This window comes from Fukomys damarensis, unplaced genomic scaffold (assembly GCF_012274545.1).
Source record: "Fukomys damarensis isolate Sample0158 unplaced genomic scaffold, DMR_v1.0_HiC HiC_scaffold_34, whole genome shotgun sequence".
In the NCBI taxonomy this organism is placed as follows: Eukaryota; Metazoa; Chordata; class Mammalia; order Rodentia; family Bathyergidae; genus Fukomys; species Fukomys damarensis.
Window position 1 is genome coordinate 21244451 of NW_022900946.1, and position 20046 is coordinate 21264496.

Genomic DNA, 20046 nt, shown 5'->3' on the forward strand with positions numbered 1-20046 from the left:
AAAAAAAAAAAAAAAAGGAAATTTGTATTAAAGATATTTACTTTGAGGTGTTATTTTTTCTATATTAGGGATTGAACCCTATACTCACACATGCAAGGCAAATGTTCTATTACCGAGCTACATGCCCAGTGATTTTTAAATTTTGAGACAGGATCTCAAGAAATTGCCCAGACTTGCTACCATGAACTTGCTATCCTCTTGCCTTAGCCTACCAAGTACCTGGAATTATAAATGTGTACCACTTCGATCTCCCAGACACTTCTGACACTCCCAGACACTGGCTGAGTTGGGGAAGGAGTGGACCTCACAAGATCTCCCTTGGGGTCCCTTGGACTGGTGAGACTTGGGACTTGAGAAACAGGGTCTAAGTAATATCTTGGGGACACTAAGAGACCCTCTCACATTAGGATTAAACTGGAAAAAGCACTTGCATTGAGCACTAGGTCATTAGTTCCAGGGTAGGGAGAGCCCCACAGAGTTCAGAGACAGAGCTGTTGGGCCTAAAAAACTGCAGGGCAGGGGGAGATAAGGAGAGGACAAGGGAGGAGAGATAGGAAGAGGAGGAAATAGGGAGATACATAAAGTGGGTGGGTACCAGCAGGAGGGTGAGGGAGTCCCAAGGGAGGGGGTGAGGCAGCACTTGGCAGAGCTTTCCTTCTCCCCTTTTCCAAGGTCATATTCCGGAGGGACTCAGATGGCAGTCCCACCCGTTCTAGAGCCCATCTAGATTCAAGACTGTCTTGCACACTTCCACGGCCAGCAGCTCATCCCTCCTTTGGTTTCCCCTAAAACCTGGCATTTTTGTGACTGAATCTCCTAGATCTGGGGCATAGGAGACTCCCAGGAAATTTTCAAAGACCAGGGGCGTGGTAACTCCACAGGGACTCAGCTTGGGGTGTGGGCGGGGAATTCCACTCAGGCCAGTCTTCCGGGTAATTGTTCAGAGCCCCCTTGAGGACTGGGTGGCAGCAAAACTTCTGCCACTCCCCAAACACCAGAATCACCAAGGATGGAAGCTGCAGGGATGGCAAGTTCCCGATACCCGGTGTCAGTAAGGGCGGCAGCCCTGGTGCAGATGGAGCGGCCTCAGGTATGATGGCACAAGGTCCCTGCTTGTCCCAAGGGTGTGTTCTGTCCAGCTTCTCCTAGGAACCCTCAACCTTTCCTCACACAGACATTCGCCTTCTCTGTGCACTGGTCGGATGGCAGCGACACCTTTGTGTGCAGGAACTGGGATGCCTTCAGGCAGCTTCAGGCAAGTGACCCTGGGGCCACACAAATGGCAGTCAGTGACCCCACCGGAGGGTCTCTTTCTGTGGAAGGGTTCCAGCCCCTATGACCTCCACTCTCCCTGGGTGTACACTGGTCTCTCAGAGACTAACACCCCACTCTCCCTATCAGAAGACCCTCAAGACAACCTTTCCCGTGGAGGCAGGTCTGCTGCGGAGATCTGATCGCCTTCTCCCCAAGCTTCCAGGTCAGACCGCCAGGGTCCCAGGAGGTGTGAGGAAAGCAAAGCTGGGGCGGGGTTTGCGAGCTTCCCTAACGTGTCTCTCATGCCCTCAGATGCACCACTGTTTTCCCGTGGAGGGCGCACGGGCCATGGGCTTGCACGCCTCCGGCTGCTGGAGACCTATGCGCAGGCGCTGCTGGCCACTGTGGATCGAGTGTCACGAAGCCCAGTGCTCACAGGCTTCTTTGAGCCACGAGCCGGGGACTTGGAATCTGCACTGCCTCCTGGCAGGTGCCAAACCAGCCCCCTCTCCCAGCCCAGAGGCATTAAGAAGCCAGGATTGGGAGCCTGGGTCAACTCCTGAGGGTGGTGGGCCCATTCCCTCCCCCCACCCACTTGTTGCCTGTGCTGACTGCCCTCCCCAGCACAGTGATCCTGCCTGTCCCGGAGATGCCCTCACCCCACCCAGTGCACAGCCTTGACATCCACAGCCTGGAGGCTCAGAGCCTCTGCTGCGTGCACGCCTTCCACACTCAGGACACACAGGGCAGGCCCTTCCATGCAGAGGCTCAGGAAAGCCTAGACGTGCTGCTACGACACCCCTCAGGTAAGGCTGACAGGGAACTGGGGAATGCCCTTCTGCCCCTGGATCAGAGGTGGCCTCAAACCCAAGTCCCTCCCCTGCCTTGTCCACAGGCTGGTGGCTAGTGCAGAACGAAGGCGAGCAGAAAGCCTGGTTTCCAGCTCCCTATCTGGAGGAGGTGGGCCTGACACAGGGAAGCAGAGGTATGACCAGAGCCCCTATACCCAGGCCTGAGGACTGCCCCAAATGGGGAAAGACAGTAGCATATGCTCGATTTCCACAGCTGCAGTGAAGCTGAGTGGGTTTTGGAGTGAACCTAGGTGCCAGGGGAGGCAAGCCCAGAAAAGGCTGGAGCCCCTGGCCTCTGGCCACACCACCATGATCCACAAACACCCTCAGGGACCCAGTTCTGTGTTTCCCGTGCCTACAAGGGCAGCCGTGCTGATGAGCTGTCAGTGCCAGCAGGGGCCCGTGTGCAGGTGTTGGAAACCTCGGACCGAGGATGGTGGCTGTGCAGGTATGTGAGGGTGAGGCTTTGGCAGACCCAGCCAAAGGAATGGGGGAGGGACCATCTCTGACCAAGCTCTACTCTTCAGGTACGGTGACAGGACTGGTCTGCTCCCTTCAGTGCTGCTGCAACCTGAAAGACTGGGTGCATTCTTGAGTGGGCCAGCGATCCTTGGCAGGGAGTACAAGGAGAACAAGGCTACCACCAGTTCGCCTCCTGTGCCTGCTCGTCCCCCACTGAGTGCCATTCAGAGTCGCTGCTGCACTATCACACGTAGGGCACTGGCGTGGAACTCAGAGCCTCAGAATACACCTTGAGGTTGTGCGCTCACTCTGCAGAGAAGGTGGCTGTGTACCCCAACCCCAGGCCAAGCAGAATGCTCAGGATCCAGATCTCAGATGGCTGCATCACCCCCAGCCTTGGGAAAAGAATGGATGAGTTGGGAGGAGGGGGAATTCCGATTTCCTGAGTAAAATTTCTGGATGACTTTGCCTGATCTCACTGTGCTGACAGGAGGGCCCATGGAACCTCAGCCAAGCTGGGGGGTTGGGATGGGGTGATCTGCCACATGAAGACCATCAGGCACCAAGGTGCATCCTGGTTGGTGAGGGTTATGGCTGGGGACCTGGGGGAAGACAGCCTGGATCCACTGTGGATAGGAAAAGTATGCCTTTATGTGTCTCAAAGAGCTGGGGGGCTGGCAGGGAGAGGGGACAGCTTCATGTTGTGCCATAGGAAGTCCAAGAAAGTAGCTGCCTGCAGTGTCCGGCTGAGCCTCTGAAAATGCCGCTCTGGAGAGGACAGAGGGAGGTCAGGAAGTGCATGTACCCACCGGGCTGCTCCCATACCCAGGCTGTGCCTACCTACCAGTGTAGGGCAGCAGGGCCTCAAGAGCAGCCCGCACACCCTCATAGGCCAGAAGCTCCTCAGGGGCCTCATGTTGCAGCAGCACACTCAGCACTGCCTGCGCTTCGTGGCAATGCCGCGAGTTGGTGTTCCACGTCACACAGAAACGCAGCAGGGCCTCTGTGGGAAATAGGGACCGTCACCCTGCCTGCCAGGATATTCCACCCTCCTCCTGCCCGCCAAGCCACTTCTGCCGACTGGCTCCAGTCCACATGTCTAAGACCTTTCTGGTCTCGTCGCAGTCGGAGCACGGTGGTTTCTAGCTTCTCACAGGTCTCTGGGTCCCTCCGAATGGCTGTGGAGGAGGCAAGTCTGAGCTCCAGGAAGGGGTTCAATGGTCTCAAGTCTCCCCCAACCCTAGCCTGCCCCTGAGGCAAGCACTGACCCTGGATAACTGTCAGCACAGTGTGGGGCCGATCAAGGGAGATGGCCAGGCCTAGTGCCCGTAGGTACCGCTTTTCATGGAGCAGGTTGTCCAGTTCTTGTTGCCTGGTGGCGGGAAGCAAAAGATAAGGGCCAGCTGGACTGACTGGGGCTGAAGGTTGTCAGGAGGCCTGCACCTAGCAGCCACTGGTGTGAGCCCAGCCCACAGCTTCGGTGTCTTATACCATAAAGCAGGGCTATGCAGACACTCCTTAGTGCATGGGGGTGCTACTGCAGAGCCCGTGCTTACTTGACCACCTGCTCCTCCTGCTTGGCCTGCTCCTCTGCCTGTTCTGCCTCGGTCACATCCTGGGATGAGAATGGGGTTAGACAGGTGTCCCTATTACCTGCCCTGCCCACCTCTCCTCTCAGGACCCACAACCTTCCAGAGAATGACTCGGGAGTCGCTGGCACCAGTGAGGGCATGGTCATCTAGCTGGCTGCAGTGTAATCCCCAGACCTTGTCCTCGTGGGCATCCAGTGTTCGTACACACTCGTTGTTCTTGATGGTCCAAAGCTTCAGGAGCCCGTCTGAGCCACTGGTTTGGGGATGAGGGGCCTCAGTGAGAGGGGCCTGTTCCCCACCCCACTCCCACTCAGCCCCTAGCCCACTCACCTGGACAGCAGCTGTGTGCCACGGCTCACAAAGGTCACCTTCAGCACAGAGGCATCGTGCCCCTCAAATGTCTGCGGGGCAAGGGTGGGGACATGTCACCTAGTGAGATGTCACTGGGGGAGCCTGGACCAGAGGGGACGCTGCTTACCTTAAGGCAGCTGAAGTCCTGCAGTGACCAGAGCTTGATGGTACCATCAGCTGAGGCCGTGGCCAGCACCTGATCCATGGGTGAGAACTGAACACACCAGAGGCCACGTCGGTGGCCTGAGAAAACACCCAGCAGCTGGCACTGTGGCAGGGCCCAGAGCTTGGCTGTGCGGTCCTGTGAGCCTGTGGCCAACAGCTTGTCGTTGGGAGCAACAGCCACACTGTTGATATCCTGACGATGGGCAAAGGTGGTCATTCAGACCACTACCCCAGCAAGGGCTTGGCCACTGCCACCCCAGAGGCCATGCGTAGTCACCTTGTCATGACAGCGCTGGGTGGCCTGGGCCTGCAGAACGATGGGATCAGTGTCTGAGGCCGTGCTCTTGGATAGGAGAGCTTCAGGGAGGGGCCACAATTTCACAGTGCAGTCTTGGCTGCCTGTCACCAGAAAGGACTCCTTCAGCCTAGAGCCCAACAGGAAAGAGGACACTGCTGAGACCCAGACAGCACGCTCAGCATTTCATAGGAATGGCATCATGGAGCATGGTCTAGACCAGAGGGACTGGTCACGGATGCAAACTGACTCTGGTTCTCTGCATGCCCATCCACTCTCAGTGCACCATACCCAGAGGACTCAAGCCCTTGCAGGGTTTGCTTTCTCCCAGTGGGCCTTGTTCATTGCCATCTCTCCAGTATAATGCCCACCCTATTTTGTCTACCCAAGGCTACTTCTAAGGAATCCCCCGCACGTCCATGGCACCTGGGCTTTCTGGAGCCATTGTCTGTTTTACATCCCTGGGCTACAGCCTCAAAGAAAAAGGACCAAGCTGCTATCTCTTCCCTCTACCCATGAGATGGAACCCCACTGGTAGGCTTGGGTCTCCACCTTTTCTACACTTCTGAATCCAGCTGCAACCCTACTACCTGGAGCAGCAGATGGTGCCCACACTGTGTGTGTGTCCAGAACCCTGAGCCACGCAGGACACCTGGCCAGCCTTGTTCATCCTCCAGATGCGGATGCTCTGATCCTGGAGACAAGAGGAGTTGAGGACAGAGGTTGGGCTGTGGTCCCACTGCCTTCATTTTCTCTCCTAGAGAGTCTGTACCTCCACACCTTTTGGGGGACTGACCTTGGCACAGCTGGCAAAGAGCCACCCTTTCCGGAAGACATCCAGGGCCAAGACAGTGTCTACAAAACAGAAGGGAGTAGTCGGGCTCAAGTATGGTAAGGTGGAGGGAGTAGACAAAAATCAAATCCAGAATGGATTTTCAGGAGTAGCAGTGGGCTCCACTTGCCTGTATGGCCATGGAGGATCTGGCAAGCTGATGTCTGTAGCTCAAAAACTTTCAGGCAGGGGCTGTTGGAGGCCACAATGATGTAGGAGTCCTTGGGCCCAAGAAACCTGACATCTAAAACCTCTTCACTGTAGCCTGCAAACTGGATCAAGAAGGACATGAGTTGAGCCAGGGATTTAGTTCAGTGGTTCCGCCACCTGCCTCGCGAGCAAGAAGTCTGGAGTTTGGTTCCCAGTACAAAAACAAACAAAAAAAAGACATGAGTCAGGACCTGTATGAGTAGAGGCCTGGTGCCTTCACCTTGGGCCAGACAGGCTCATGTGCTCACCTGTTTTTGCAGCTGTAGAGAGGATGCTTCATAGAGTACCAGGTTGTGGTCAGCAGTGACACTGAGGAGCAGGTCAGCAGTGCGGGCTAGGGAGCAGTGGGTCAGCTCTCGCCCTGGGCCTGACAGTTTTGGCTGGGCATACACACACTGCCCAGAAGCTGCTTCCCACACACGTAGTATGCCTGCATGGGGAGAGCTGCTTGGACTTACAGACCCACAGACCTACCCCAGATCCCGTGGCCTGCCCATGACCAGCCCTATTACCTTGGTCACCAGCTGTCAGGAAGTGCAAGCCTGAGTTCTTCACACCTACCGCAGGAGCTAGCTCTTCTGGTAGCAGCACAGCAGCCTCCACACTCTGGGGATGCACTAGTTCAGAGGCTGCAGCTATTCCCCACTCCACCACTGGCCCACCTCACTAGCCCTGACCTGCAGTTGCCCATACCTCAAACACTGGCACAGTCTTTGTGGGCTGGTGGCTCTGAAGGTCCCACACAATGCAGATCTTGTCACGGCCGGAGCTGGGGAGAAACAGCCCCCTCAGTTCTGGAGTCTCAGCATTTGCACCCACTGTCTGTTTCCCTGCCTCCCAAGACCTGCATGGCTTTGCCTGTCACCTACCTCAGCATGCTGTTGCCATCAGCACTGAAGGCCAGGGAGGTAACAGCACTATAGTGGGCAGTCAGTACGGCCAGGCATGAGCGGTCCTGCAGTGACCACACACGAATGGCAGCATCCGCAGCTGAGGAGAAGAGCAGCAGGCGAGTGGGGTCTGGGTGGAAGGCCACCAAACTGCAGATAAGACAGGGAATGGGTGAGCTGTGCCACCCAATGGTGGTGCCTCTGCTCCCACCCTCTGATTTCCCCCACTCACTGCACGACACCAGGTGAGCTCCGGAAGTGGTGTGTCCCGTAGTGCTGCACCACATCCCAGACACGCACAGCCCCATCACAGCCCCCTACGGGAACATTATTGAGGTGAGTGAGTGGGTATGTCCAAAGCCCCTGCCCCTGTCCCTTCCAGTTCCCCTGCCTAGCTGGGGTCCTACCTGTGGCCAGCAGTGTGGACGTGGGGTCAAAGGCCATGGTGGCCACAGGGGCTGTGTGTATTGCTTTCCATAGACGAGTAACACTGCCTCCTCGCCAAGCCCACTGAGCCAACAGCAGAGCCCGACTGGCTGTCACCAGCACCTGAAGGAGGGTGCAGTTCAGTGTGAGGGTGAGGTACCCTCATGTCTTGGTGTGGGAGAGAAGTACCAGAGCTCCCTTTCTCCCCCTGGCCCACATACCTCATCATCGGGGCTGAGGTCAAAGGCAGTGATATCTTCTTGGTCCTCCTAAAGGAAGGAACAGGAATAGAGTGCCATTAGGACAGGCTGCCCTTTCTACTAACCCCTTCACCCTTGCCCTAATTCTCACCTGTTCTAGGCTCTGTAGTACAGTCCCAGAGGCCACATCTAGGACATTGACTCTGGTACCACAGATGCAGAAGAGGTGCTTGCCTGTCTGGTCCAGCTAGGGATACAGAAGATTCAGATTAAGCCACTACTAGGTAGCCTTACGCAGACCCCGCCTTCCTTTCAGGGATGGTACCTGTGCTTTCCCGCCCTTGTAGAAAGGCTCAATCTTGCGCTCCACAGCATAGCTGAGAAAGGAACAAAGGAGTATGATCACTCACTCTCTTAGCCACTAGTTCTTAGTCGTGGGCTGAGTAGTCTCTAGAGGTGAACCCAACAAGCCCTTGTCCTTGCAGGATTCCAGGGCAGCAGCAGGCAACCCAGAGGGACAAGTAACAAATTTGTGTGTAGGAGGCACTACAGTACTCCCATGTTACAGAAAGGCCAAGACATTGGACATTAAGAGGTGGGCCAGAGTCAAGCAAAGGAGCCCAAAGGCAGTTTTCAGACCAAGAGGCCTTGGGAGGTCATCCCTACCTAAGGCACCATCCTTCCTGGCACACCCCCACACTGGGTAAAGCACCACTCCTCTTCACCCTAGAACCCTCTAATCCTAGCTTCACTTGATGCTCCTCCCCAAGCAGCTGTGAATTCTGTGACCTCATGCTATCTACAGTTCTGTTCCCTCCCTCTCCCCCTGGTTCAGGCCATTGCAATCTCTCCCAGATGACCATTCCAACCTCTTCCCTGGGCATGCTACCTACTCTCTCAACCCTGCTGCCAGTTACCTCCAGAGCAACTATCTCACCAGCTTGCTTAAAAGCCTCCCCTCTCCTAACACATCTCTCAGAAGTCCCAGAAGGGTCTCTGCCCACCTTTTTTGTTCTCTGAACCCACACAGCAGCCCCTTGCTCTTGGCCCAGTTCTGTGATAAGACTTCTATCCTCTGCCTGTGCCCTGTGTATGTTCTGGTCATCTCTTCAGATTCCAGTGCTGGGCAACTGACTCCTTAGGAAGCCTGCCTGCCACACTCTGCATGCCAGATAGTTCTCCAACAAAGGTGTTGTCACCAATGTCTTTTCTTTGCTAGTGCTTATCACAACCCAAGCCCCACAGTCACTGATGGGCTGAGTTTATTCCCAGCACTAGTCCTTCAGCACAGGCTGAGGGACTGAATAATCAGAGGAATCAGGCCTCTCTCCGAACCCACCCACCTCCGGACCCTTTCTGCTTTTAGGAGAAGCGGGTCCACAGGAGAGACCTCCCCTGGCCGCCTACCCACTGAAAGGTCTTCAACTCCCATCATTCAGGACCAGCCCCAACTTGCGCTCCGCTCGTCACTTTCTCTTCCCCCGGGGTTTCTTTTTCCCACGTCGCGGAACTAAAACGTACTCCTTCGCTAAGCAAGTAAACGACACCAGGTTCACCCAGCCTGTCGTCCTCCAGACAGCAGTCTGTGAGTTGGTGCAGGGTTTCCAGCTTTCCATCGCCGCAGCCTCTTTTCACTACCCTGCGGGCCAGGTGCCCCACCCCCCGAACGAAAGGGTCCCCAGTCCACCGCAGGCGTCGCTCCACGCGCCTCCAGCAGCGAACCCGCGCCCCTTCCCAGGTGGCCCCCGCCATCCCAGCCTTACTTGGCCTTGAAGCGGCCAACTCCGGCCGCAACTTCAGCCATGCTGTTTCCAACGTCACTGCCGTCTGGACCCTCTACCTCCGCCGCGTGAGACCTGGGCGCCACTCCAGATCTCGGCGCGCGGAGATGACGTCAGACCCGGCAGTACCGTGATGTCATTAGCATAGCGCCTTGGGCGCCACCATTGTTGTGGGAAGTGGCTACTACGTCCGAAAGTGGAAGCCGGTGGAGACGTTTCCGACCTGGATGGAGGGTGGGATGTGGAGGGACTAGGCTCCAACAGGGCAATTGAATGGAACCTTAAAAGGCCAATGGAAGTATTTACTTTTGGTGCGTAGAACTCTGAGGTGTGGGGGCCGCCGCGGTCGGCCAGTCTGTACAAAAGACATGGAATAAGTCAAATCAGGTAGTTCCAGAGACATTCAAATATTTCGTATCTTCTGTGTGCAAAACAGTTTTAGTCGCTTGAAAGAAACCAGGAAACAGAAACTCCTGCCCTCCCGTAGGCTCATTTTCCAGTGGGTGAAAGGGAGAGTGGGCAGAGGGGCAGGGAATACTAAATGATTAGGGCTGTGGAAACAGCTTCCTGAGATGGGGAGGAGATGTAGTTTATTTTCTTTTTCTTTTCCTTTCTTTGACAGAGTTGAAGGTTGAACTCGGATTTTTGTAGTTTCTTAAAAGTTTTGCTGAGTTTCCTAGAGTGGAGTCAAACCTGTGATCCTCTTGCCTCAGCCTCCCAGAGGACCATACGAAAGATGCAATTTTAGGGCCAGGGATTTTTAGCTCAGAGGTGCCACCCTTGCCTCGCTAGCGCAAGGTCCTGAGTCTGTTCCCCGGCACCAAAAAAAAAAAAAAAAAAAAAAAAAAGGTGCAATTTTAAATCTAGTGTTGATGGGCTGGGTGATTTAGTTCAGTGGCACCTGCCTCACAAGCACAAGGTCTGGAGTCCCATCTCCCATTCCAAAAATAAAATTAAAAAACCCCATGGCTGCACTGAGTGACACCTGAGCACTTAGTGAAGCACGGAGCCCTATGGTTTTCTGGTGATGCTAATACACAGGATGACGGGTTGGAGAGGAGTTGATTCTTATGTACATTGAACAAAGGATAGCAAGAATACATCCGATGGTAAAAGGTGTGCTCAGAGAGTACAGGTTCATGCCAGCAGAGAAAAAAAAGAGTGGCATGAACAAGTGAAAAAAGCGATGCCTGGACTGTGATAGAATAGGGAGAAGAAAAATCAGTCTTTTGGATTTAAAAGATGTGCGCCCTCAGCCAAGTGTGGCGGTACACCCCTATAATCCCAGCATTCAGAAAGCTTGAGGCAGGATTGCCTTGAGTTTTAGGCCAGCCTGAACTACACAATAAGATTCTGCATCCAAAAAAACAAACAAACAGGTCAGTGGCTATAGTCCCCCTCTGGAGGACTCCTGAGGGCAGGTGAAAAGGCAGAATCTGTGAGCCACTATGAGGGCAGCTTTTACTCTGAATTCAAAGATTTGAGCTTTTAGTACCACTTATTATAATGCTGGTAAAACAGATGGGTAGGAAGGAGACTAGGAGAGGAGACTAGACTTGTACATGGAAAGACATTGAGGGAAAAGAAGTAGGCAAGTGGGGAAGCTGAGGCAGAAGATTGCTGTGAATTCGAGACCAGCCTAGGCTACATAGTGAGTTCCAGGTCAATCTCAACTACATAGTGAGACCCTGTCTCAAAAAACCAAAATAAAGCAAGCAAGCAAGCAAGCTGCATTGCATCAGTGTCAGATTTTTCTTTTCTTTTTTTTTTGGAGACAAGGTCTCACTATGTAGTTGAGACTGCCCTGGAACTATGTAGCCCAGGCTGGTCTTGAACTCACAGCAATCCTCCTGCCTCAGCCTCCAGAGTGCTGGGATTACAGGCATGCGCCACCACGCCTGGCAGTGTCAGATTTCTTAAACTTCTCAAACAAAAAAACCCACAAGGGAAAAAGGTCAAAGTGCCCTGGGGTAGCCAGGTCATAGCACATGCCTGTATTCCAGCACTCTGGAGGTAGAGGCAAGAGGATCGCTGAGAATTCAGGAACAGGCTGGTATATACAGTGAGACTCTGCTTCCAAAAAAAAAAAAAAAAGTGCTCTCGGGTGTGTTTGTGAGAAGGGAGTAATGAATGCCTGGGGAGGTCAACAGGGCTAAAGAGTGACACAGAGGAGGCAAGGTGGGTCAGGCCTAAGCTCCACATTTATTTACCCCTCTATTTCTAAGGCATCTTGGCCCTGTGCTTCCCACACATGAGCCCCAACACTGCCTTCTGGGAGCACATCAGCTACACGCATGGAATCATCCTCTAGGATGTGGCTGAGCTGGGCCAGCTGCCGGCGTATGAGGCTGGATGCGCGGTGCACTCTACGTACACGCCTCAGCAGTCTGTGCAGCAGCATCTGGCTGCGTTCCTGTCGCTCACTCCAGGCCTCCCGAAGCTTGAGGTAGCAGTTGTAATGAGCAAGCTCTGTTGTGCCCAGCATGGCCCCACAGCCTAGAGGGCAATGCTGGCCACCCTGATGGCAGTGCTGCTGGTGTTCAGCCAGGGCACCACGCAACACCTGAGCAGAGCAGCCTTCACTGGGACAGGTGATCAACTCAAACGGGCATGAGTCTTGGTGCCTCTTGCGGTAGGCCAGGGGATATGTCACCGAGCAGCCAGCTTCAGCATTCTTGCACTGCAGGTGAGAGAAAGCTGTATGTGAGCCAACCCAGGTAAGGCATTGTTAGCTGGGTCCTCATGGAATGTCATCTATGATATGCCACTGAGCCAAGAATGAGTGATCTAGAAGCCTCCTGAGCAAAGCTGGGAATGCTTGGGAGTCAGGTAGATGTTAGATGTTTCAGGAGGGTATGAGCCTCAGTCTTGAAGAACAGGGAAGTTTTTGTTATTTTTTGAGACAGTCTGGCTATGTAGTTCAGGCTGGCCTCCAACTTGTGGAGATCTAATTGCCTCTGCTTTCTGAGTGCTGGATTACAGGTGTGTGCTATCATACCTTGTTTAAGAATAGGGAAGTTGCCAGAGATTTAGCTCAGTGGTGCTACTGCCTGTCACACAAGTGCAAGGTGCCCAGTTTCATGCCCAATACCAAAAAAAAAAAAAAAAAAAAAGGAAGTAAGGAAGTAAATGGGATGTAGTGGAATATGCCTGTAATCCCAGCACTCAGAAGGTGGAGGAAGGGGGATTGCTAAAACAACAACAAAAACAACACCAAGACAACATAGGTAAATCAGTAAGGACCCAGATGTAGCTCAGTGACACCTTTCTTGCCTAGCAAGCCCAAGTTCCTGAGTTTGATTCCCCACACCAAAAACAAAAACAAAAACAAAAAAAAAAGGGGGAATATGTCTTTGTTGGGCTTGTGATTGGAGTGTCAGGTTTTTTTTTTAAAACCAGGATTTTGTGACTGCTAGGCAAGTCTACTCCTAGCCCCAAGTTTTTTTTTTTTTTTTTTTTTTTTGGTGACAAGGTCTTGCTCTATAGTCCAAGCTGGCTTCAAATTTGTGTCAATTCTCCTGCCTCAACCTTCCAAGTGCTAGGATTACAGGTGTGTGTGTTCTCATGCCTGGATGTTTTGTTTTTTAGTCTTAGATTCTAGCCAGGTGTGGTGGTATAGTCCCGTAATCTCAGCACTTGAGAGGCTGAGGAAGTTTGAGGCCAGCCAAGACTACATAGTGAACTCAATGCCAGACTGAACTAGTGAGAACCTGTCTCAAAAAAGGAAACAAAAAAGTCTCGATTGCCCTGTCAAATTAGAAGGCTGAAGAGTAATGGCCAGCACACCAGGCACTCCATCCTCTATAATCCCCATTTACAGCTGAATCCTAGGATTTTAGAAACGTTAAGTAACTTGTCCTAGATTTCAGGGCAAGGAAGTAGTACAGCCATGATTCAAACTTCGCCAGGCCTGCTGGTCTGCTGACCCCTAGGATGCACTGGGTTCTTGGAACTACACAGTTCAAGACTGGCCTTGAACTCACAGCAATCATTCTGCCTCAGCCTCCCGAATGCTGAGATTACAGCTGTGCACCACTATTTCTGGCCTGCACTGGGCTCTTTCTGTGTTTTCTTTCTTTTTTGGTACCGGGAGTTGAATTCTGGACCTTGCACTTGCAAGGCAGGCAGGGCACAGAGCTTTTTGGAAGATGGGTTCTCCCTTCCCCTTCTGGCTCTGCCCCACCCCCACAAAAATGAGGACAGTGGAGGTGCAGAGATACCTTGACTTCTAGACGTTCAATGGTTTTCCGGAGTTTATTCACATGGACCATTTTTCTTTTCACCTCTTTCCTGCAGCACGGACAGGTGTTTTGTCTGGAATGAGGCAGAGGTAGGAATGGGGTTGAATGCTGGGCATGGAAAGGGGTCAATTAAGAGGTGATAAAGCTGCTGGGTTAACTCTTCATCTTCACTAGGTGATTCAGGTGGTCCCTTCTCCAAATGAAGGCATGAAAGCATATTATAGCAAGCTTTCAGCTCCAGACCTGGAGCCAGGGAATACAGACACCATAGACTGAGGAAACCCGAAAACTTTGGTGTCCCAAGTTTTGTGGCTAAGTCTTATAGCCATTGAGATTCAATGTTGGGCAAACTTGCCTTTTTGGGCCACAATGGTCCCCCAGACCTCCCAGCTCCCTGGGTATACCGTGGCACCTGGCTAGCCACTGGAGAATGCATTTTTTGCAGAAGATGTGGCTGCATGGCAATCTCACTGGCCTCTTGAGAACTCCATGGCAGACAGAGCACAGGAACTTGCAGTCAGGAGGGCTGGCAAAGAGGTTGAGATCATACCCACTACTCTGCAAAGACCAGGTCAATATTAGGCCTCACTGGGATCAGGCCCAGAGGTCTCCACTAAACATGTCCAACAACACCTTTGCACTCTCTGAGAGGGAAGAGTCTCATATAGGTGTCAGCACTACTTGGAGGGAGCAGTTCAGTAGTCAACTCCCAAGACTACAAATGTGGGCTGCAGCTGGGATGCCCCTGAGCCCCAGCTAAACCCTCCTGAAAGGTTTCCTCTTCTTTTAATCCACTGTCCATCCTCTCAGAGTAGTGAGCTCTATCCTTGGACTGCTGTGCATCTGTCCAGAGTTGGGCAAACTAACCCTGAATTGGAAGCAGATGGCCCCAGGCTTACCATGATCTGTGTCTGGATGGCAGCTACACTGATACCCAGGGCTCAGAAGTCTCCATTTCATAGCGGGTGTAGGCTGACATCACAGTGGCATTGTCTACTGTGACAGCTCAGGCCAATCAGTTGGGCCCAGGGCTCACTGGGACTCTGCACCACCTTAGCTACTACTAGCTGCCCTCTCTGAACATAAGCAGCAGGACAGATCTATGAACCTCTCCTTGCCTTGGTTGCGGCTGGCAACTTATCGCCAGCAGCATTCAGCAGGGAACCAAGGTCAGCAGAATCAAAGGGACTGCTGCCTCTCATAGTCCTGCCCAGGCAGCCCCATCTCCAAGAGCTCAGAGGATTCAGACATTAAACCATGGGTTCTCTTCACTAGCATCCAAACTGGGGACATGGCTCCATGGAAATCGACTAAATCCCAGTGCAACTTGTAGTGTCTCTCCCACCCAAGGCAGGCATACCACCTGGGTAGACTTGTGAGGAAGGGTCTGATAATATATGTTCCTGCGACTCAACATCTCTGGATGCAAACTATCTCAGCCCAAGCAGTAACAACTCTTTCAGGGTTACAAGAACAGGAACCCACTGAAAACTCACTAGTTAAAACAAAGGTATCACCTACCACCCTCCCATCATTACTTTTGTAGTGTCCCAGGCAGAAGAGGGCCGGCATGGGTTAAGACATCCCACTAGCGCTTCCCCAAGTCACAAAGTGTACAAACACAAACGCATATTTCACTTGGACAGGTAGATGTAAGCTCCAAAACAAGTTACACGCGAAAAACAATTTTTATTTGAAAAAAAGGGATAATCGGACCGGGGATTTAGCTCAGTGGCACCATACCTGCTTCGCCAAGTGCAAGGTTCTGAGTTCGATCCCCGGTACCAAAACAACAAAAAAGCGGGGACAATCGAGCTCTCCTGTGCCCACGCTGTCCTAGCGGCGTCGGCCTCGGGGCAACCCAGAGTCCTGCGGAAAGAAAGGGGTCAGAGGTCCTAAGGCCGAGGCCAGGCAGGGCGTGGGGCCGCCGGGGCTGTCGGGGCCGGGGTTTCACCTTTCCACACCGGCAGTGGGCAGTGAGCTAAGGCCCCCAGACACTCTAGGCGCCGAATCTTACCCGCGACTATGGCCAGAGCCGGGGGTTATTTTCAACAAACGCCAGACTCTAAACTACCAGCAGGTACGTGGGGCGGGTCACGCGGTTAAACTTACCCGGAAAGAACCAAAGCTTGCGTCGCCAAAGGAAATCAAAAGACCAAGGTAGCGTGGGCCCCGGTAATTATACCAGCTCCCCACCTGCGCACGCGCAGGTTGAGGTCCGCGCAGGCGCACGCAGAGCTAATCGCTGTCGCCGAGGGACGCTCGGTGCGCTCGGGGCGGGGCGACCGAGATCTCGCGGGGTTTTGTGGGATATAAAAGTTACTTCTCGGAGTGTCTCGTTCTTCTTCCTCGGGAAAACACGTGAGTTGTTTTTGTATCGTGGTGGCGCAAACCTAATACGGTGGGAATCCGCCGACATCCGGCCAGGGACTGGCCGTTAGGGTGTGTGGGGCGGCCGCAGAGACCCGAGCCTCACTGTTTCTTGTCGCTTTTTGCAGCAAATGGCGGATGACGCCGGTGCAGCGGGAGGGCCGGGAGGCCCCGGGGGCCCAGGCATGGGAGGCCGCGGCGGCTTCCGCGGAGGCTTCAGCAGTGGCCTTTGAGGCCGGCCCGAGGCCGAGGCCGTGGGACTCACAGCGGTAAGACGGAGGACAATGAGTGGATTCCTGTCACCAAGTTGGGTCGGCTGGTCAAGGACATGAAGATCAAGTCCTTGGAGGAAATTTATCTCTTCTCTTTACGCCTCAAGTTGGGTCGGCTGGTCAAGGACATGAAGATCAAGTCCTTGGAGGAAATTTATCTCTTCTCTTTACCCATCAAGGTACCGTTGCGACGGCCAGCCTCCTCCCCGGGAGAGTCATTCCGGCGGTGGGCAGAAGGTTCAGATCTGTCATGGTCACCTTTGAGAGGGTCTCCGAAAGGTGGCGATTGCGAGAGAGCGTGTGTGCTTTGATTCGGCTGGGATTAAGGAACGGGTTTAACTTGGAGAGAAGAGGCTGTCTTCTTACCTTGATAATTTTTTTTAACGTTTTTGCCAAAAACTTGCTTGTTTCAGGAGTCTGAGATTATTGACTTTTTCCTGGGCACGTCTCTCAAGGATGAAGTTTTGAAGATCATGCCGGTGCAAAAGCAAACTCGTGCTGGCCAGCGGACCAGATTCAAGGTATCAGGACCAGTTTGTCTCTTGTCTGGGCTGTGTGTGTATCAAAAGATGTGTGGGTGATACTCTCTTCACTCTGCATGGTTGCACTAGTTGTGGTGTGACTTTCGTACCGGAGAGAGAGAGAAAGGAGCTCTTCAGGACCTTGAATTGGCCTCCTGGTGGCCTTTCTTTCCTTGAGGGGCACAACAGGCCTTGCATGGTGGTGGCTGCTTATCCTGTGGAGAACTACTAGCTACCTCATAGTCTTTTCACAGGCATTTGTTGCTATCGGGGACTACAACGGTCACGTCGGTCTGGGTGTAAAGTGTTCCAAGGAAGTAGCCACTGCCATTCGCGGTGCCATCATTCTGGCCAAACTCTCCATTGTCCCCGTTCGGAGAGGCTACTGGGGGAACAAGATCGGCAAGCCTCACACTGTCCCTTGCAAGGTAGGCTGGGTGGTGGTCATGGGCCTGCGGTGGAGATGTCCTTGGGCACTTTTTCTTTTTTTTTTGGTACCAGGGATCGAACTCTGGTCCTTGCACCACTGAGCTAAATCCCTGGCCCGTTTATTCTTGATTTTCTCAGGTGACGGGCCGCTGTGGCTCTGTGTTGGTGCGTCTGATCCCTGCTCCCAGAGGCACTGGCATCGTGTCAGCCCCTGTACCCAAGAAGCTGCTGATGATGGCGGGCATTGATGACTGCTACACTTCTGCCAGGGGCTGCACTGCTACTCTGGGCAACTTTGGTAGGTGGTCCACTTTGAGGGATTAGCATTGACTTCTCTCAGCTCCGCTGGATCACACAGGCCCAGTGTGTGCTTGGCGTATTTTACGGGAGAGAGAGGAAGGCCCTCCTAATGCACGACAGACCTGCCCCAAAGTGGCCTCTCTGTTCCTAGGAGTGCAACACAGCTTCTGGTTTGGGAGTGGGTATCTTGTCTCAATGAGGGTCTCGCCCACCTTTCATTTCCTTGTGTTTCTGTTCCCCAGCTAAGGCCACCTTTGATGCCATCTCCAAGACCTACAGCTACCTGACCCCGGACCTCTGGAAGGAAACTGTCTTCACCAAGTCTCCCTACCAGGTATTGCAACTGTTGACTTGTCATGAAGTTGGGGATTATTTTGGTCATGCATGCTTAAGGATGTGTATTAACACAAAGCTTTTTTTTTTTTTTTTTTTTTCTTTCATCTTGTGAAAACTCACACCAGAGTCTCTGTTCAGAGGACTCAGGCTCCAGCAGTAGCTTCAACATAAGGGTTTTTACAAAATAAAAATGAATGAAATCTGTCAATTGTTATCTTTTTTTTTTTTTTGGCCTGTCAACCATACATGTAGTGATGGCTTAATCTGGAAGGGGCAGATGTGATGAAAAAGGGATATAAAAGTGACACCAGAAACAGGCAAGGATGTGTACCACTTTATTTCAGCACACAAAGGTCAGTCGAGGGTTGCTCTCACTGTAGGATCAGACAGCATCAGTCTCCTTGGTAGCTTTTTTCTCTGCCAGCATCCTCTGCTTCTGCTTTGCTAGACATTTTCTGGCAGAATAATGGGCTCCCAGGTCATTATCTGGGAAATAAACAGGCAGGAGTGGTTTAGCGATTAGTTCACTCAAAACTGGAAGAACTGGGGTGTTGGCTACGTGCAGAGGAAAGGCTAGTCAGTCAGAATCACGCATAGTGACTTAATAGTTGTGAGGAGACTGGAAAACCTGGTAGCAAGCAAGGGTAAGAGCCGCCGAAGGTTGGGTCAGGGGTGGGAGCTCACTTACAGCGATCCTGGTAGGCCTTAGCCACCTGGTTAAACTGTTCAAGCTCCTTGGCACAATTCTGCTGGTAACTCTCTCCTTCTCTCTGCTGACAGGCCTGAAGCCTCTCTTGGATAATATTGACAATTTCTTGATCAACTATGCTGGAAGAAAAAGGCTCTGCCTAAGTGGGAGGGTGAAACAGGAAAAGCAGGACCTCAGGGGCCCTATAGTCTGCCTCATCTCAAGAAGGCACTGGCTGCAAGTGAGGCCTTTCTGTTGCACCCCCACCCCCAGTAAGTTAGGGCCCACTCAGCATTCCCTGCTATTTACTTACTAGTCCCTTCTCCATTGCATTTCAGCTTCAAACATGCACAGGATATCTTTCTCCTTGCACTCTGTAATGTCTGGCACACGGCGGTACTCCCGGTGATAGTAATAGTATCTGTTCTTGGCATGCTGCTGCTCTATAAGATCTGTAAAGAAAAGCTGGGGGATTTAGCTCAGTGATTCTGCCACCTGCCTTGCAAGTGTAAGGTCCTGAGCTTAATCCCCGTACTAAAAATAAAAAGCAAAATCTGCAAAATAGAAATCCCAGACTCAATTGCCCCATGGATTTGGACAGGTCCTTAACTGGGAAGGAAGTAGTCTCAATGTTCTGAGCTTTTACAGACTCTTAACAGGTATGGGCCAGCACTGGTCTGTGAAGGAGAAGGCTATAATTGATGCCCAATACCCTGAGAGTTCAGCCACACGATTTCCTGTCATGACCACAACAACCCTGCAGGCCAGGTCCTCTTCATTCATAGATGGGACTAGGACTCAGAAGCAGCAGGGAAATTGCAGGGGAGGATTCAGAATCCAGTTCTGCAAGCCCACATTTCCAGCGCAGGGACCCTACTGTGTAGACAAAGAGGCCCGGAGTGGAAGCCACCAGCAGAAATTCCACTTCCCACTGTGTAGATAAAGAGGACCTGACAGGAGATAGCAGAAATCCCACTGTGAACGAGCTAAACTCATGTATCCAAAGGTTTCTGAGAAGGGAAGCTGGCTCCATTGCACTCAACTCTTGAAGGTCTGGTTTGTGGATTCCATCTTCCTAACCTGCCTGGCGTGGTGCTTGCAGGCCCATAGTCCCACTTCCAGAGGATAAACTAGCAGGATGGGTTGAGTGCAGTTCTGGGTCAGCCTGGGAAACAATGAAGCTCTGCAAAAACAAGCCAGGCGTGGTGGTGCACTCAAGAGGCTGATGCAGGAAGATCCTGCAAATTTGAGGCCAGCCTGGACTACATAGTAAGTTCAAGGTGAGTTCGCACTAGTGTGATGTCAAAACAAAAAAACCACCACCACCACCTAAGAAGGCTGTGCACCCCAAATGTTTCCTCGTTCAACAAATGAGTTGCTTCATTGAATGGATGAAGTGCCTGGCACTTGTAACGGTTGGCACAGTGTGCTCTTGCTGTTGCCTGCGAGGTTGGCAAACAGGATCAGAAAGAACTTCATAGGGCCGGGGATTTAGGCTCAGTGGTTCCGGCCACTGCTTCGCAAGCGCAAGGACCTGAGTTCAATCCCCAGTACAAAAAAAAAAAAAAAAAAAGGAAAGA

At 52.6% G+C, this 20046-nt stretch overlaps 5 protein-coding genes and 3 non-coding genes across 12 annotated transcripts in view; 4 read left to right on the forward strand and 4 right to left on the reverse strand.

Moving 5' to 3' along the window:
• Noxo1 (NADPH oxidase organizer 1) overlaps window positions 1-3010 on the forward strand; it is a 7610-nt gene extending 4600 nt beyond the window's left edge. The window contains exons 2-9 of one of the 5 annotated variants that reach the window (XR_002025229.2): window positions 945-1090; window positions 1175-1255; window positions 1402-1477; window positions 1567-1744; window positions 1879-2060; window positions 2150-2239; window positions 2468-2553; window positions 2633-2713. Coding sequence is in view for 4 of the 5 variants with exons in the window: in XM_010620451.2 (XP_010618753.1) it covers window positions 1010-1090; window positions 1175-1255; window positions 1402-1477; window positions 1567-1744; window positions 1879-2060; window positions 2150-2239; window positions 2436-2553; window positions 2633-2861 (1035 nt within the window). In the remaining variant the exon portion in view is untranslated. Of the gene's footprint in view, window positions 1-944; window positions 1091-1174; window positions 1256-1401; window positions 1478-1566; window positions 1745-1878; window positions 2061-2149; window positions 2240-2319; window positions 2559-2632 lie in introns of those variants that run through there. The other 4 variants (XM_010620451.2, XM_010620453.2, XM_019206988.2 and 1 more) reach the window with 4 other exon arrangements.
• A 189-nt stretch (window positions 3011-3199) lies between these two features.
• Tbl3 (transducin beta like 3) lies at window positions 3200-9427 on the reverse strand. Its single transcript, XM_010620449.2, has 22 exons — window positions 9292-9427; window positions 7854-7905; window positions 7680-7775; window positions 7550-7597; window positions 7310-7451; window positions 7135-7219; window positions 6882-7052; window positions 6706-6781; window positions 6525-6618; window positions 6261-6442; window positions 5933-6074; window positions 5767-5825; window positions 5561-5664; window positions 4953-5100; window positions 4638-4868; window positions 4490-4560; window positions 4256-4412; window positions 4124-4182; window positions 3836-3939; window positions 3674-3745; window positions 3412-3570; window positions 3200-3335 (listed from the first exon to the last, which is right to left on the reverse strand). The coding sequence occupies exons 1-22, from the start codon at window positions 9330-9332 to the stop codon at window positions 3226-3228; spliced, it is 2403 nt and encodes an 800-aa protein (XP_010618751.1). The 5' UTR covers window positions 9333-9427; the 3' UTR covers window positions 3200-3225.
• A 2065-nt stretch (window positions 9428-11492) lies between these two features.
• Rnf151 (ring finger protein 151) lies at window positions 11493-15969 on the reverse strand. The gene is made up of 5 exons (XM_019206973.1): window positions 15874-15969; window positions 15294-15386; window positions 13963-14108; window positions 13530-13623; window positions 11493-11989 (listed from the first exon to the last, which is right to left on the reverse strand). Exons 1-5 carry the CDS (start codon window positions 15967-15969, stop codon window positions 11516-11518), a joined length of 903 nt encoding a protein of 300 aa, XP_019062518.1. The 3' UTR covers window positions 11493-11515.
• LOC117284173 lies at window positions 15482-15607 on the reverse strand. Its single transcript, XR_004515272.1, has one exon. It is a non-coding gene; the product is annotated as a small nucleolar RNA ACA64 (small nucleolar RNA).
• Rps2 (ribosomal protein S2) lies at window positions 15841-17986 on the forward strand. The gene is given in 9 exon segments (XM_033758504.1): window positions 15841-15911; window positions 16049-16157; window positions 16160-16239; window positions 16312-16371; window positions 16606-16713; window positions 16968-17141; window positions 17281-17440; window positions 17685-17776; window positions 17836-17986. Coding segments are annotated over 8 exon segments (894 nt in total). The 5' UTR covers window positions 15841-15911; window positions 16049-16051; the 3' UTR covers window positions 17950-17986.
• Window positions 16775-16904, forward strand: LOC117284166. The gene has a single exon (XR_004515266.1). It is a non-coding gene; the product is annotated as a small nucleolar RNA SNORA64/SNORA10 family (small nucleolar RNA).
• On the forward strand, window positions 17473-17606 carry LOC117284165. The gene has a single exon (XR_004515265.1). It is a non-coding gene; the product is annotated as a small nucleolar RNA SNORA64/SNORA10 family (small nucleolar RNA).
• Window positions 17987-18097: 111 nt separating the features above from the next.
• The window catches only part of Ndufb10 (NADH:ubiquinone oxidoreductase subunit B10), a 3416-nt gene continuing 1467 nt past the window's right edge, over window positions 18098-20046 (reverse strand). The window contains exons 2-4 of the mRNA XM_010620463.2: window positions 18780-18918; window positions 18467-18606; window positions 18098-18264 (exon numbers count right to left, since the gene is read on the reverse strand). Of these exons, the coding sequence (XP_010618765.1) occupies window positions 18161-18264; window positions 18467-18606; window positions 18780-18918 (383 nt within the window). The 3' untranslated portion in view covers window positions 18098-18160. The remainder of the gene's footprint in view (window positions 18265-18466; window positions 18607-18779; window positions 18919-20046) is intronic.